At 35.9% G+C, this 18,278-nt stretch overlaps 1 protein-coding gene across 1 annotated transcript; it reads right to left on the reverse strand.

The window, feature by feature from the left end:
- Positions 1–1,812: 1,812 nt before the first annotated feature.
- LOC128228737 (uncharacterized) lies at positions 1,813–16,559 on the reverse strand. Its single transcript, XM_052940222.1, has 14 exons — positions 16,320–16,559; positions 8,426–8,463; positions 8,221–8,293; positions 7,412–7,464; positions 6,483–6,567; positions 6,281–6,339; positions 5,614–5,670; positions 5,337–5,402; positions 4,961–5,062; positions 4,766–4,831; positions 4,441–4,639; positions 4,251–4,337; positions 3,949–4,035; positions 1,813–2,461 (listed from the first exon to the last, which is right to left on the reverse strand). The coding sequence occupies exons 1-14, from the start codon at positions 16,470–16,472 to the stop codon at positions 2,123–2,125; spliced, it is 1,464 nt and encodes a 487-aa protein (XP_052796182.1). The 5' UTR covers positions 16,473–16,559; the 3' UTR covers positions 1,813–2,122.
- Positions 16,560–18,278: the final 1,719 nt, after the last annotated feature.

Here is an 18,278-nt window from a genome sequence, read left to right on the forward strand (position 1 = left end):
ATATATAAATATATTAGCATGGTTTCCATGAACCTGTGTCAGGTTTTTATTGGCTGGCAGCTGCCAGGGCTCCGGGCGAACGTATATTTGGTCAGTAAGTGAGGTGCGAGTGAAAAGTCATGAATGAGTGTTTATTTTCTGTTAAATAAATCGGAAAACGTACCAATGTTCAGTAAGTTATATTTTGTTACATTTGTGCTTATCTTTTTTTATTTACATTTAATAATGAAAGAGTTAGTTAAGGCAAGTGTTGATGGCTAGACAACTTCAGATTTTTTTTGTACTTTAAAGTTTTTTTGTATGTCATGACATTTGTTTTTGACGTTTATTGCATGATTTTGATTGTTATTGTGTAAATGGTGTATGTGTCTTGATTATTGTGTTTGTGTTATTTCAGATAACCGTTCTTTTACGCACTCTTGCATTGCGCTGTGCTCCATTACGTTATGCTGAATTGGATTGACTGTTTGATGGTGTGGAAGAGGTGTGGACGAGTGTTTACAAACGAGTTCCGGTTTATTTATGTGAAAACAGAAGATTCCGCGGTTTAGTGATTTGAAACCGCGATACTCTGTATGAACTCAATTAAACAAGACCATCTCCGACAAGGTTCGGGACTGACCTCATAAATAGGCTTCAAAATATACGTAAATATGACTAGGCGATTAACTCAAATGTCATAACGAAGATCCATTTGATAACGTAAACAATATACTGAAATGAATGATTTTGATTCATGTCTTTTTTACGCTCGAGTGAAACTTAAAATCGAGACATGTTGGACTAGTAGAATGTCACTTCTTCTCCTCCCCAAAACATTGAATATGAACCTTGAAGTTTAAAAACATATACAACATGTTTTACAAATGGGCGCCGCAATGATAGACTATCTTTAAGACCCGTTATTTCCGAAAGGGAAATAACACAATTTTGGAAATGCCTACTTATTGTTACATTCCTTATTTCTTTTTATTTACATGTGACAGTGTATAAAATATTAGTTATACCACCGCAGACTAATTTCCAGTTTTCAAGGTTTAAATATTAAAGCTGAAAGGTTTTTGATTTCAAAAAACAGGCTGAACATGCTTGTTAACAGTTTCACCGCATATTTTGTATTCATACACCGAATTTGATCACCTTATCGAATACAAAGTGGTTACGTTAAACCAATTTTATTTTTCTGATTATAAGCGTAACTTTTTAAACACTGTATATTGTTTAGTACCAAAGTGTGAATTTCTCCCTATATAAGGTGTTGGTTGTCGTGAAACCCTAGAAATCAGTGTTATTTCGCCTGTAAATTGGTCATTTTAGTAAAGAATATATAAAAAATGTATTTAACAGTATCTGACCGGCGAGGTTGAATAAAGGCAGAGCTTTTCCAATTGATTAAATTGCATTGGACTTACCAAAACAAAGGGAAGCAACGAGCGACGGAGGCTACATACAACTAATAATTAAGACGCAAAGGGAAACTTTGGGAAAAACTATTTTTCAGCTTGGAAAATTAGCAAGAGCTTCTTTTATTCCAATAGATAATACCTGTTTCAGTATTTTTGTAAATGTAAAGAACAGTTATGTGAAGTATCTTGTTATGTTTCTCCATTTATGAAAGCTTATCAAGTATCCAACAAACACACACTGTAACTAGATATAAGGAATATCAGGAGGTCAGAAGTAAACCATAGTTCAGCGGTTGTAGGAGAATTATATATATTATTTTTTTGCATTGGTTTCAATATCCTTATTCAAGTTCGTATTGTAAAATGCCAATATTGTATAATGCATAGTAGTAACTACACCACAACAATGTTTTACAGTAAATGTTTATTATATCAACAATGTTTTACAGTTAATGTTTATAATATCAATATAACAATTTTAATAGCAACAAACAAATCTTAATTCGTATATAAGTGTCAAATTGTAGTTTAACCTGAGACACTCTTTATTGACATATGCAAATAACAGTCGAAAGGATGCAGTTCATTTTCTTGCTATTAATTATTTTCAGTTTACATAACAAGAGACTTCATTCAAAGTTGATCTAATGTGTCACGTGATAGGTATGTATTTGCATACATCTTCCTACTTGCTAATATCTAATGGGCGTGTTTGCTTAAAAAGGTGCACTATGTAACGGTCCATCATGTTCACTTCGAAATGAACTACTAGACTTTAACATTTCAGGACAAGCCACGCCCTTCCTTATAACAGGTCCACCTTCACTCAGAAGTACTGCAGGCCAAACAAGATAATCGTACGTTTTCCCGCTATTTTTATATTTTGTAAACAGCAACTCATTGAAGGCATCTCCTTTTATGCAGGATTTTTCCAAGACAACTGGAGGGTCTTGAATGCTCATCAACCAGCAGAGCGTCGTAGTGCTGTGGATATACTTCCGTAGTGGTACATTCATGGATAAAGGGTACTTTACATTAAGGTTGTTGAAAACCATCTGCAAACAAAATAGAGATACTTTGCATTAATCTATATGAAATATATACAATAGTGGGATAAAAGTAACAGCGTCATTAGCCAAACAATAAACGCACAATATGAAAGCCAAACATACACTAAACGAGAGGCAAATAACATACACAACAGCAAAGACATACCATATGCAATTAAGCACAGACATACTATAAACAAAATACCAAAGATATACCGTATACAAAACACCACAGACATACCGCATACATTTCATCATTAACATACCGCATACAAAACGACACAGACATACCGCATACAAAACAACACAGACATACCGCATACAAAACAACACAGACATACCACATACAAAACATTTCTGACATACCATATGCAAACCACCACAGACATACCATGTAAAAAACAACACAGACATACCGCATACAAAACATCACAGACATACCATGTAAAAAACAACACAAACATACCATATGCAAACCATTACATACATACCATGTAAAACACGACACAGACATACCACACACAAAACAACAGAGTTATTCCATATGCAAAACATCACAGACAGACCATTTACAAAAATATTACTGACATGCCATACACGAATCACGACTGACGTACCGCATACAAAACATCACAGACATACCACATATAAAAGTTTAAATCCACTATCGCATCAACTTTGTTACCGCGACACGACCGTTTTGCGATTAATTGCATGCGACATCTGAGACCGGTGCATCAACTATTGCCATATTTTAAATAAGACAATGATCACCGATCATTCAGCAATATGTTTCGGAACTTGTGATTGATAGGCAAATTATCGGCAATTGTGTACCGCAGTTACGGCGATAGGTTTGAAACGTGTTGAGATCGATTGGTATATTCCGAGAAACGTTTATAACTGATTCCGACTGAACAGGTACTGGTCGGTGGCGAGTTGTTAATCGATCACCGATCAAACTATGATGAAAGGTTCTTTTCAAAATCAAATAATTTATCTGCGAGTCGCCAAGAATAAATGACAGTACTGCCGTTGCAGCCATGATTGAGTAAGTATTTTCCTTTTGTTTCCATACATTTGCTTATCATAGCGGCGATTTGAATACTTGATGTCATAAAACTCTCTGGTGTGAAATACGTGAGTACTTGTTACAAATCGATACTTCCATGCGCAGACAACTTGACACTCTATTGGCAACCATTCTCCCAAGAAGCGCCGATCTGTAATTGCGATCATCACTGACCAATCATAGATACAGCAACGCAAAGTTGCAAAATAATCAACACACCTTTCTAGTTTCTACACGAAACCGATCGCCGCACAATGGAAACTATTCTTTATTGTAAAATAACACCGGGAAGGTATACAAAGAACACACATAATTGTTTATCGTCGCGAAATGTGCGCTTTCGGTGTGACTTGGTGTTAAGCATGTCTTAATACCGATTTAGCATTTAGTAAATGTAATTGAAAATGTCAGACATACATACCACTATTATATTTTTCAAATGGTGTTCAAAGTTCTTCTTTCTCAATTCTTTGTAAGGCTTGAGGGATGAAGCAATAGTTTCCGGAAGCTGGAATTCAGAAAACACTCAAATGCGGGACGTAGAAAGATAAGCTAAGCGTGTGTCTTAAACAGTATACATAATTTAGGGAGATAAAGTAAGCCGAGTTTTTTTATAAAAAAGGGTTGATTCAGATAAAATGTTTCATTTGTTGGTTTTGTAATGGTTATGGTTATATATATATATATTAAATTATTGTGTTATTTCTAAAGGATCATACGCACCTCTTCCAAACCAGCGAAATTCTTCAATTCACTTATAAATGTCTGTAGACCGTGTGTCGCACTTTTTCTACATAGGCTATCAATGTCCTTAAAAGCCAAAATGCAATTATATTCACTTGTGTTGTCATATTGCATTTGAAAAATCTATTTTCATAGTATTTAAAATTAAATAAGACAAGTCAGTACATACCAAAACGCACTCTAAAAGAGCGCATATGAGAGACTCCTCTTGATGGTGTTTCTTTGACAAACTTTCAAATACCTCTGTCCATTCGTTGCAATAAACCTCAGAAAACTGGTCTCCAAGTCTGCCTGGTCGATTCCTATCACTGAGATCCGCTATATTCGGATTGTTGTCTGTTAAACGCTCCGATGCAATTTTGCTAAATCTATGATGAACAAACAGACTGTCAGATGTTATAAATGAATATAAACACTTATTAATAAACTCAATTCGCTGCTGAACTACGGCATGTTTCCAAACGTTTACACGCATAAACCAATACGACTAGTACCTGTCTTTGAGTTGGCTGTTATCTTCTTGCAACGCTTGTATTTGCTTCTTTAATTTTCCAATTTTCCTAAAATATAAAACCATTCACAAACTATATCGTTGTACAATGAAAGAATACGATTGTAAAATGAATACGATTCAAATTAGAAATGTTGTTAGAAGATCATAAATGTTATTTTTATTGAATAGCCTTTACTTATATTCATTTGATTCAGCAAGACGATTGAGTTCCTTCTTGTATTCTTCAATTTGGAAATCTAGAGCTAAGACCTCATCTTGCTTTAATATCAATTGTTTTCTGAAAATGAAAGCAGACTTTCAATTTAATTCAATTCAACAGTTGAAGGCGATTTGCGCAAGAAAAATAAAATGATTAATCAAACGCATTTTATTACAATGTCAACACAATTAAAATGATGGAAAGTTTTTCCAGTAAAAAGTATTATTATAACCAATGCAGCTTAATGTTAAGACGGATGGACTTGACGATTCACGTATATAGCTAATGCTGATAGTGAGTTTGTAATCCCATCAATGACAAGAATACTCTTAACTGAGCAAATCATAATTACCTAAGGTCTTCGTTCGCTTGAAGCGTCTGCTTCAGAGTATTCTCATCGTCCTCGAAATCCGTTTGCCTTTAGTTGACAAATAAGTAAAAGTATGTCTCATTTATAGTACATTATCAAAAATGAAACATTAGGTTATTTCAATTAATTACTTATTTAAAGGTTTATTGTATATATATACAATAAAGCCTGTATGGGAAGTTACACAAGGAAAATTTAATAATTTGGTTTAGACACTAATTATCGAAATAAGTTGAACTGAATAACATGTCTTACTTACGTTGAAATATTTCTGGGAGGCAACACTGATACAATTGATGAATATTTTTTCTTTTTCCTGAAATGAAAATCACGTCATATAGTACTATTAAAAGTGCATGTGAATAATAAACAGGTATTTCATGTTGACGCGTGTAACAGTCAAAACTGCTGTGCCATGGTGCCTGGGATGACAACTGAACTGTTGGTCGAGGACGTCTTAAACTAAAATTGAAAAGTTTCAATGACGTTTTGGCGCGAGAGGGAAACAGTTCATACTGTTGACCGGGGAATAGTTCAATCCAAAACAAATTGATATATTTCATGCAAAACACCAAAAACCAGATTTATATTTACATAACGAATCATGTTATTAATTAATTTAAAGCCCCATTGCCTGTTTTGACCGATATATGTGGTTAATATATATACGAATAAAAAAACATAACCAGTTGCAAAAGGCCTCTGAAATATTATTATTACACTTGTGAACGCTAGCGAATAATTTCGACAAACATATAACTAATAATTGTCTGTTCTACCAACCAGCAAAACATAAATACAATTGATGTGTTCCTGAAATAAATCAGGAATATTTTACATTTGATGACATCAAACTGCAGACAATAATGGTCCTTTAAGGAATTGTTTTGGATAATTGCAAAAAGAAAATGAATGGTAACAATTACCTTTTCCCTTTGTTCACATTCTTCAATTTTTCATTACTCTGCTTCTCTACACATTTATCCTGAAATATGAGTTTTCAAAATGAGGTAGTTAGAAGTTACAAGTTGAGAACAAAATAAACAGCAACATTTTAAAAACACTTTTGTCATTTTGTTTAACAACTGCGTATCAACATATCATTTTGTCTGGTGTATCTCCCATTACCAGGGGAGGAAGGATGGTTTTAGTTGAAGAGCGATCCATGCTTCTATTGCCCTCAGCATTCGGTTCAGTCCAAGAATGCTTCTCTCTGAATACAACGATGGAAATTAGACATTAAACATAACCTTATAAACATGATTTCTGATATTCATTACGTTTTACCATTTTACAATTAAACCAATTGTTATCTTTCTTTTTTTAGCATTTTATCAAACATAAATCAAATTGTAAGTGTAAAACAATCATAAGATGTAGCTGCCTTTTCGATATGTTTTGCTACATGTAAGTATACCATATACTTAGGCTTAAGCTTTAAATGAAAAGTTGTTCCAATGCGGTTCCTCAATTTGTATCAGTGTAGAATTTGAATTAACATTTATTGATTGTCCTTGTCTTGAGCGGTTGTCGGTCGTGATGTATCCAAAATGAGCTCCTGTTCCACTGACAACTTAACAAACCTTAATAATAGAACTACTGTTCTGTACGAGTGCATGCTGTCATTATTGTATTGGGATGTTTTATATCTATCGTCCTAGTATGTGTTTGGCCTTTAACTCGTGTGCCTCTAAGCAGCGTATTCGTTGTTGGCAAATGAGCTTGTCCCTCTGTTTTTCGTTGTATATTTGGAGAAGAAGTGCAATACCAATAAGAATTATATAATATTGTTTAAGGTAGACTCACATCTTTTGTATTATTCTATGTATATTGCTAGCACTCGCTGTTTTCGTTGAGTAAAATATTAGAAAGCTAATATTCTGCTTTGCGCGAATACGAATTTCTTGTATCTTGGCTAACAACTCGGATTCAAAAACTCGAGAGTTACAGCCTTGACCAACTGAGAATGCTGGACGGGTTTCGACGCCCGCTTGCGGTGCTTCTGTTAGTTCATAATCAATTCCAAGCCTTCATACATATTTTTCACTTAATCTTACCTGCCCGTCTCTAAGAACAACTCGCGCAATTTGTAATCTGAGAGTTGTGTCTTCTGAAATACAAACTGTTATTATATTAGTTTTATGTTGTATTGCTTGTATCTTCCAGCAAATAGCTAACATATGTGAAAATAGAAACCAAAGCCACAGAACAAATATTCAAAGTGCCATGTGTTCAGTAAACGTTTGCTGTCTGGTTCCCCGCTTACAGTGTATGCGCTGCGTTGCAACAGGGATACCAAACAGTTTGCTAACGTAAGGTAATCGCTCGGCCACTGAACGTATTGTATATAAAGCTTTAAGGTACACTCTTACTCCCAAATAAGATTACCAATATTCAATTGTTTAAATATACCAAAAAGATAAATGAATGTCAACAACTATGGTTCTTATGAAGAATACCGAGTTTAATTTGAAAGAAATGTGCAGAAAACACAGTATTTCTACCCTATGCGACGATAGTAAATCACTGTTAATCTTTTAGCATTCACCAATCATTTAATATGTTTTGCGCTATGAACAATATGGTTACAATCTTGTTAACAGAAATTAATATTTTCCACAAATGCATCATTTAGTAAGTAGTTAAAAGTTTATCACTCAAAATTTAGGTTTGTTATACATGAGTATGTATTGATTTTGAATAAGAGTGTCACTTTAATGAATTATGTACTTACATATTACTTAACAGCAATACAAAAGTTATATGGGTTTCCATGCATCAAATTTGTCAATGGTGTTATCAGAGAACCAGCTCTCATTTGTTGGATTAGTTTGTACAATTAACAATTTCCCAATTGTATATATACCGCTGGTTCTTCCAACGTTTCCGTCATTATGGTGTCATTCTTTTGCGAATTTCTGGGTGTCGAGTCTCCTATCCTGCATGTGCAAATTGAAAAACAACATCAAAATTATGTACTAGTTCCTATATATTTTGTCAATACATTTCATTAAATATAATTGTAATACGTTATGTTATAATTTCGAAAAAAATGTCAAAATATCATTTACCCTGTTATTCTTGGACCTTGATGCTTTCGAGGAGTCAACTGAAACGAAAAAAACACACCACTGAACCAGTTTTGTCTTGAATATTTTGAGAAATACTGTATATCACAAAATAATGTGCCATGGAAAATTCTAAAGCAGAAAAGATCTGAAAATGACGATGACTATAATATTTATCGTTTGGTGAAATTAATAGAACAGAATAGAAAGAAAAAAAACTATTTGTCTCGAAAAATAGCGTTTTTCCATCCTAACAAATAATGATAACACAAAATATAGGTATACCGCTATTGCAACACAAAAATACTTAAACTCAATCAAACAGAAGCAAATAATGATCAGTCGCTTTACCAATTAATGTACAAAGGCTTTTAGCAGTAATTTATTCTTTGATGACAACAGCTCTAGCCTTCTTGTGTAATTGTTATTGATATAACGTTTGCTAATATACTTGTAATAGTCACAATTAAAACGAACGCAAATTAAGCAGTGCCTTCCTTTTAAGTTCAACGAACGTATCTACTCACTAACAGCGACCAGAATAATACACTACCAACCACGCGTTTGATTGCAAAATACGACTGTTCGAGTGTTTATGAGTTAAATAAAACTTACTAGAATGATATGTTTAGGACGGAAACAAAGAAAAGGCCTCCAGAGAATTGACAGCTAGCTTAATTACCGTTAATAAAGACTTCGCAACGCCGCGTATTGCGCTGTCTCGACGCGGTGTAAGGCGGGGGAAATTATAGGTATGAACGCGTAGGGCATTATGCTTCAATCGCGGCGTATAGTGAAAATAAGATTGAAAAGATAATGTTTGCGGAAAGGAAAAGTCGCGGCGGTGTGCGAAATATGCAAAAAAACGCGTGGTTGGTAGTGAATGTGATTCACATGTAAAACAAATTGATCGTGTTCATAAAACACTGTAAGCATCAGATTGAATTGCATCGAAGATAGCTTGTCTCCAATGTTTTATTTTATGGAGTTATTATTTTTATTGATGGATTTTGAGGGCAAATTTGATTTACACGTTGTGTAATATTAAATGAAAAACTACAGAAAAAAGCACAGTAGTGGAAAGTTTAAACATAAATCGCGTTTAATGGTCAACGCCAAAGACATAGAACACAAAAAAACACACAATAATAAACCAAAAGCATGAAATAACGGCACAAAACTCCACAAACATTACAGTGCATATATACTATATAAAAACTAGGGATGTTTATCAAGGATTGTTAGGTACCGTGGAACGGTCAGTAAAATGTAAATTTACTGGGGGTTAAACTAATTTGTGTGCACAACCTCACTCTTATCCCAAAATCCCGATTAAAGTAAAAACGTAAATGGTAAATCTTACGAAAGTATAAATTAACTTTAGGAAACAAATTAATAAAACAAATAATAATGAACTAATTATTATTAAGGTAAACCCAAGGTACTTCTATGATAAGTGATCCAGATTCTATCTGCAGACGAAGGAATGCAATTGAGTGTATCTAATGCAAATACTTTTTAAAGATATGATGCAGTTATTGTTTGAAAATATTAAAATCCAACAAAGTCTACCTTAGCAAATATAAGGTTTAAAACTGTGTGATCATAATGAAAAGCATCAATATACCAAAACTGGGAACAAACAAAGAATATGATTAAACAATATATATACATTTGGTAAAATTTGTTTCCAAATGTTACCTTATTACAATTTTGAAACAAGAAAGGTTTTAAAGATAACACGAAATTAAATCAAAGGACTGAGAGCTTAGTTATGTTAGAACGCCATATTCAACTTTATATTTGTATGCCGGGATTTCGTTATCAAAAACCAAAAGACAAGTACTCTTTGAAGTATTGTCATTATATCCATGATTTAAATATGATCCAAGCAATTCTTTTAGTCTATCTACCCAACTAACATCTGGAAACATTTTGATTTTACGAATTTTCTTTTAAAAAAGATCACTATAAAAATCGGGATGAGCAATACTGTTAGCAATCAACGATTTAAGACTTCTATTGAACTTTGATATAATATTTTAATGAACTATAATATAACAAATTATACTAAAGTTATTATTAATTTATGATATCTAAAACCCTGTTTCAGCGGTGTTTTCGTCATAAGTTTACTGCGAGACATTTCTGCATATTCTAGCAAATCTTTTCAACTGTGCAATATAAACACCATATGATGGTGAACTAGGAACATCTCCATCTAAAAAAGGCTAATTGATTATTTTGAACACATGAGTCGAACTTATTCAACGTCAAGTTATCTGTAAAAAACTATATTATTTGATCACTAGAATTAAGTAGCCAATACCTCATTAGCATTATTGAACGGTGTTTTATCTTCCCCATGGTTGTTGTATAACATCCTTCGACTTGAAAGCTCCCACCGATTTTGTGTGTATGCAGTCATCCCCAAACGAAAATACAACTGACTTTACATATGGTTTCTATGGAAACAACTATCGATCACATGATGTAACCCTTGTTCGGCCAATAATACATACTTTCAGACAGGTGCAATGCAAAGCATATTTCCAACTATTTTGCCATGTCAATGCCAATGATGTATATACTTATCTTTTAGAAATATGGCTTGAGCGATTATATTATCAGAAACATAAGTAACAAATGATTTCTTACTTACATAGAAAAGAATGTTATAAGTATCTAGCGACTTGGTTCAAATAATGTCTGTCCCTGTATTATTGCTAGAGGGAGACCAACAGCGAATGAAATAGTACTCTGCCATATACTAAATTATCGCCCCTGTATACAATATGACGCTGCTGTTAAAATAGCTCATTTCCGAAGCTTAAATTTCTTATTATTTCGTTCCATTTGATCACGAACTTTTTGTGCATGATCATTTTGTCTTTTAAAGATAATGGTTTGCTACGAACTAAAGATGGAAATACGATCATATTGTTTAGTTGTGCTCGTTACAACTGTTTTCAAACTTAATATACTAAGCGAAATAATCAGTTAAACAAAGCAAGATCACAGTGAAAATTTGCATTTAAAATTAAAAGTTTAAAATGCATTTAGAAGACGGTCGCTTTGTACCGCCCCATCAGCAGCCTCAGTCGCTAGTCAATATCCATCAGTTTAGTGTGTCACCGCGTACAGCAGCCTCAGTCGCTAGTCAATATCCATCAGTTTAGTGTGTCACCGCGTACAGCAGCCTCAGTCGCTAGGCAATATCAATCAGTTTAGTGTGTCACCGCGTACAGCAGCCTCAGTCGCTAGTCAATATCAATCAGTTTAGTGTGTCACCGCGTACAGCAGCCTCAGTCGCTAGTCAATATCAATCAGTTAAGTGTGTCACCGGGTACAGCAGCCTCAGTCGCTAGGCAATATCAATCAGTTTAGTGTGTCACCGCGTACAGCAGCCTCAGTCGCTAGTCAATATCAATCAGTTTAGTGTGTCACCGCGTACAGCAGCCTCAGTCGCTAGTCAATATCAATCAGTTTAGTGTGTCACCGCGTACAGCAATCTCAGTCGCTAGTCAATATCAATCAGTTTAGTGTGTCACCGGGTACAGCAGCCTCAGTCGCTAGGCAATATCAATCAGTTTAGTGTGTCACCGCGAACAGCAGCCTCAGTCGCTAGTCAATATCAATCAGTTTAGTGTGTCACCGCGTACAGCAGCCTCAGTCGCTAGGCAATATCAATCAGTTTAGTGTGTCACCGCGTACAGCAGCCTCAGTCGCTAGGCAATATCAATCAGTTTAGTGTGTCACCGCGTACAGCAGCCTCAGTCGCTAGTCAATATCAATCAGTTTAGTGTGTCACCGCGTACAGCAGCCTCAGTCGCTAGGCAATATCAATCAGTTTAGTGTGTCACCGCGTACAGCAGCCTCAGTCGCTAGGCAATATCAATCAGTTTAGTGTGTCACCGCGTACAGCAGCCTCAGTCGCTAGTCAATATCAATCAGTTTAGTGTGTCACCGCGTACAGCAGCCTCAGTCGCTAGTCAATATCAATCAGTTTAGTGTGTCACCGGGTACAGCAGCCTCAGTCGCTAGGCAATATCAATCAGTTTAGTGTGTCACCGGGTACAGCAGCCTCAGTCGCTAGGCAATATCAATCAGTTTAGTGTGTCACCGCGTACAGCAGCCTCAGTCGCTAGGCAATATCAATCAGTTTAGTGTGTCACCGCGTACAGCAGCCTCAGTCGCTAGTCAATATCAATCAGTTTAGTGTGTCACCGCGTACAGCAGCCTCAGTCGCTAGTCAATATCAATCAGTTTAGTGTGTCACCGCGTACAGCAGCCTCAGTCGCTAGTCAATATCAATCAGTTTAGTGTGTCACCGCGTACAGCAGCCTCAGTCGCTAGTCAATATCAATCAGTTTAGTGTGTCACCGCGTACAGCAGCCTCAGTCGCTAGTCAATATCAATCAGTTTAGTGTGTCACCGCGTACAGCAGCCTCAGTCGCTAGTCAATATCCATCAGTTTAGTGTGTCACCGGGTACAGCAGCCTCAGTCGCTAGTCAATATCAATCAGTTTAGTGTGTCACCGCGTACAGCAGCCTCAGTCGCTAGTCAATATCAATCAGTTTAGTGTGTCACCGCGTACAGCAGCCTCAGTCGCTAGTCAATATCAATCAGTTTAGTGTGTCACCGCGTACAGCAGCCTCAGTCGCTAGTCAATATCAATCAGTTTAGTGTGTCACCGCGTACAGCAGCCTCAGTCGCTAGTCAATATCAATCAGTTTAGTGTGTCACCGCGTACAGCAGCCTCAGTCGCTAGTCAATATCAATCAGTTTAGTGTGTCACCGCGTACAGCAGCCTCAGTCGCTAGTCAATATCAATCAGTTTAGTGTGTCACCGCGTACAGCAGCCTCAGTCGCTAGTCAATATCAATCAGTTTAGTGTGTCACCGCGTACAGCAGCCTCAGTCGCTAGTCAATATCAATCAGTTTAGTGTGTCACCGCGTACAGCAGCCTCAGTCGCTAGTCAATATCAATCAGTTTAGTGTGTCACCGCGTACAGCAGCCTCAGTCGCTAGTCAATATCAATCAGTTTAGTGTGTCACCGCGTACAGCAGCCTCAGTCGCTAGTCAATATCAATCAGTTTAGTGTGTCACCGCGTACACGTATGAAAGCTGTGCAGGGTTTTGAACCGTCGAACCGCTGATGGCGGCAGTCGGTACTTTGATGTGTAAAGTCGATCGACAAGGCTATAAATTGCACTTGATTAAAAAATCACATAATGGAGTTAAAGTCATCATAACTCAATGAAAGTTAATTTCATTTGTAAAACGATTTGTTTTCACGGTTATCCTTACTTCAGGAATATCTGAAGCGATTGCTTAGCTCTTTTCTTAAACACACCAGTTTGTAAATTGTGTTTTGTTGTTGTTTTCTTTTCATTTAACTTCCTTTAACTAGGTTCTGATGTAATGCATACTATGTCTTTAATTCATTAGGGAATCCGACTCACAAATAAGCTAGTTATCTGATAGCTTTGTTGGACCTTATTATTCCCAGATCATATTCTTCACAGGTCTGGGAAAAATAGGATCCTATTCTTCACAGTTTCAAACTGTGACAAATATGATTGACCAAAATGGTGGTAAGCAAGAGAATCATATTCTTCACCGATTATGTCGATGACATTGCTGTTTGATAAATTCGAAATTAAAAATGTAATAATAAAAAGAAATAAAAAATAATAAATAATAATAATAATAATAATAATAATAATAATAATAATAGCATGATAAAAGTAGTAATAATAATAATAATAATAATAATAATAATAATAATAATAATAATAATAATAATAATAATAATAATAATAATTATTAACAACAACAACAATGATAATAAGTAGTGACCGACCGATGGGACGACCTACTGACAGACTGATATGTACAAAACAATATAACACTATATGTACTTCTTTGAAAGGGTAATACTTAATGTAATGAGTTATTTGGCTTAGAGAAAGGCTTAGATTTGTTATACGTTATATTTTTGGCAAGCTCCGAATTTTTTATAATATGTCCCCCATCGCCGAACAATAACCACTTCTACGCCAACAAACAACAACAACAACAATAATAACAACAACATCATCACCAATTCTAAAAACTGAAATTTTCTCTATATTTATTTTGTTCGGACTGGTCCCCGAGGGTGAATTGTTACACTATCGTAAATGCTCGACTATATCAGGCATGCTCAGAACAGAACTAAAGCTCTTCTTGCAATGCGGTATTCACTGCTTGCCCGAAATTTAGCCGTTGGAAATACTTTTTCCAGTACATCTGTCTATGCCAAAACTACTTACGACAACAAACACAATGCCATCTACCTTTACTAGGCATACACCAACTATTACGGTGCCAACAAGAACCAATACTATTCCTACTTATACCAATAATACCCGTTCAGCAACAACATAAAAAAATATATCTCTACAACAACCGCCACTGCGCCTACAACTGCAGCCAACTAACACCATCAACAATAACAGAAACGACAACAACATAATCAACGATTCTTTATGACAAGAATATATACGCATACATGTATATCAACAAAATATATCTGCAATACTGGAAAAAGCAATCGGTGACAAATGTGACTCAGTTGTAAATTTTACTTTTTTTTGTTAAAAAAATGACGCAATTTTTGACTTGTGAGGATTGTGATTTCATGGTACATGTACATAAAAAACCGGCTTCGATCACAAATTTCCCAGGAGCTGTGACATATATGTTCGAAATGTGTAACAAATGAGATCTTATTTTCCCAGCTGTGAAGAATAGGATCCTATTTTTCCCAGGTTGGATAAAAATATGATCTGGGATAAATAAGGTCTTACATAGCTTCGTTGATCGTATTAAACGTTGATGCCTTGTGAACCCATACAGGTTTTGTAATCACTGAACAGGTATGCCCGTGCTTGCTGATAACTATTCTTAATATGTTAATTAAATGACCTAAATGTTAAAATATTACAGTCTGTAAACATTTATTTACTTTATTTCAAATGAAATCGAAAGTAAATAAGTTAGTTTGTCTTCTTGAAAGGCCAAACAAAATATCGTTTTAGATTTTCTTTTTCTGCATACAAAACGCTTTCAAGTGATACAAAAATAATATGGTCCTCAGGCAACCAAACTTCACATCGTTTTCGGTTGGATTCCTTTAGCGTGTGGTGATATGCTGATGGTAACCACTAACTTAATGCATGTTTATATAATTGTCTATCTTCCACTGTTTGATATTTACGTGTTTGTTACCTATGCCCTTTTTTATTATTAGTATCCCATAGTACACTTGTTAAATCTCTTTCCCTATGAAGACTGTCTTCATGTGGTGATTTTTATGAGACTCTTTTAAACGCTTTATGCAATGGTATATTATACTACTACTACGATATGTTGTTCAAATCTTCAATATATGATGGGTAAATATATAAGTATTAAGTTTTCCTTTAACATCTGTCGTGCTAAATAGTCTTTAAAAATACAAGCTTTCCTAAGCGTATTATTGTCATTGCCGCTGAACGGCAAAGATATGGCGATAGTCGTCGTGTCGTTCGTATTCAAAGATGAATTATCCTTGATACTGCTCCATCCTTAACCCAGCTGTCCTATTTAATGTCATCAACATAATAATTATGCATGATTATTTCGTTAAGATTACTAATTAGCCCAGGTTTTGGCATAAACGCAATGCAAACTACCCATCTTATTTGATTAACTTATACACATTTTATACATATTAGCGTTTAATGCTTCGAGTTATCGCAGGTAAGTTTAAAACGAACCTTTGAACAGACTGAAAAACAACAGAGCAACTGTACACCAAAGGGGTGCAATCGGCGTATAATGAAGGTACTAAAAGTAAAACCACTTACCGGACCTTTTGAAGTGATGCTCTTTTCTTGAACTAATAATGGTGCGACTTCAGTCGAAGGCTTTTCTGGAGATGTTGAGAGTTCATCGACAGCTTTCTCCTGTCTGTCAGAAGCAGCAGACTTTTCTCTTGTATTGCTGGAGTTTCCGCCCATTTCGTTTCCAGTATATCTGGTGTTATTTCGAATACAGTTTGTAATTCCGGTTCAACATTAACAGTTTTAAGGTTTAAGAAAGAATGTCGCATTGCTTCAACCAGGAAGGCAATAAAAAGAATTTAAATTTGCAGGCCATAAATGATCGATTTTCGATCCTTTACATTCACATGAAATGTTTGGCATTTAGTCAAATGAATATGTTAACGATACTTAAATGATTTCAAAGGGAAACTAGCTATTCAAAATCAAAATGCAAATGTTCTGCAGTTGTCTCTCTCTCCGAAAAAACCCAAAACCCAATCCATGTCTTAAACTATGATAATTTTAATGATAGTAAATTGAATAGAATATGACTAGCATCTTTGCATTCCTACGTTTGAAATTATGTCCTGTATTAGAAAACACTCAGTTCGTGATGGTCTTCTATAGCTTTCCAAATCCACGAATTTCACTGTTGGGATGGAAAAATAGTAATTCATCGTATCTTTTGTTTAGTATTTAATAGGTGCATTGTGTAATTACCTAAAGGCATCGCCCGTTATCTCCCTTGAACATGTGTTCCTACGCTATCATCATATAAGCAGGGGCGAGGCCAGAATTTGTCGTATATATCGGGGTTTACTTTAGAGGCATGCGCCCCCTTACTCAGGGATCGCCAATATATACAGTCAATACGTCAAGGGAGTCCTCCAATAGGACGCAAATGGCTAATTGTAGTCTAAAATGTTGCATTTTGGTGTAATTTATGCACACTTTGGAAAAATTAGACATGTTATGTTCACGAGGAAGCGCCGGTTCCGCCCCGCCCGCCAACTGAATCCGTTAGTTGTAAGTTTTTATACATGACCACATGTATCAAGTTACGCCCGTGCCTGTGCAAACTTGCTGCATACTTTAATCGTTAACTAGTAACCAGTACTGAAAGGTTCAATAGATTTTATTTTTGTTTTTATTGTGTACACGAAGTTGCATGCATTGTACACAAGGAACTCTTCTTCATCAGTCACATTTACTCCACGGCTAGGTTACGGCGGCCGTAGGCCCCCGAAATCGGGAGACACGTGAGGCGGACGCAGAGGGTCTACAGGGAAACCGTACAGCATATCCTTATCCCTATCCCTAGGTCGTAGAGGTCGCCGTAGAATGTGCGGAGTTATAACCTTTTTTATTTCCAAACTCATCGTAGCAAAAGACATACCGAAACCATGCCGTAGAGCGGTTCCAAGGCCGCACGGTCGCCGTATGGTCCACATGCGACCGCCGTGCTGGCGCATTGCGGCTAGCTCGCGTATTTGTCAATATTCTACGGCCGCCACTGGGACGTCATAAGACGACCGTGCGTCATTACTTCAAATGCTGTACGGCAGCCGCAGTTCTTTATATCTCCTCACATTCAAAATTCAAAATACGCCGTGCGGCTTCCCTAACACGTGTGACTGCTACAGTATGTGACGGTAGGAGTGCTGCGGTGGCCGAATCATTGCTATTGGGTTTAGATATTTTAGACCCTACGGCCGCCGTGGCAAATGTGACTGGGGCATAAAAAATGCATTTGCTTCAAAAAACTGTCATCTTGATTTCAATTGTCCCTTCTCAGGAATTGAAACAGGTACTTATGATACCTGTTTATTTCCATGTGATATCGTCTATATGTATGTAGAGAATGTTTGCGACATATTATGCAAATGAATCCGCATCACACTTGTCATAAAATTTCCTCAATTGTTTGGTGAACTATTGCAAGATAAGTAAATGTCAACGTCTATTTTTGTTCAACTTTTATACATACATGTATGTATGTAT

Source organism: Mya arenaria, chromosome 3 (assembly GCF_026914265.1).
Source record: "Mya arenaria isolate MELC-2E11 chromosome 3, ASM2691426v1".
Taxonomy (NCBI): Eukaryota; Metazoa; Mollusca; class Bivalvia; order Myida; family Myidae; genus Mya; species Mya arenaria.

Bases quoted from the DNA above. Each gene is read 5' to 3' on its own strand.
- LOC128228737 (XM_052940222.1), bottom strand. From the start codon at position 16,472: ATGGGCGGAAACTCCAGCAATACAAGAGAAAAGTCTGCTGCTTCTGAC. The intron at 8,294-8,425 runs GTAAATGATATT...TTGCACATGCAG, and splicing joins CAAGGTCCAAGAATAACAGG to GATAGGAGACTCGACACCCA. The intron at 6,340-6,482 runs GTAATGGGAGAT...CTCATATTTCAG, and splicing joins AAACCATCCTTCCTCCCCTG to GATAAATGTGTAGAGAAGCA.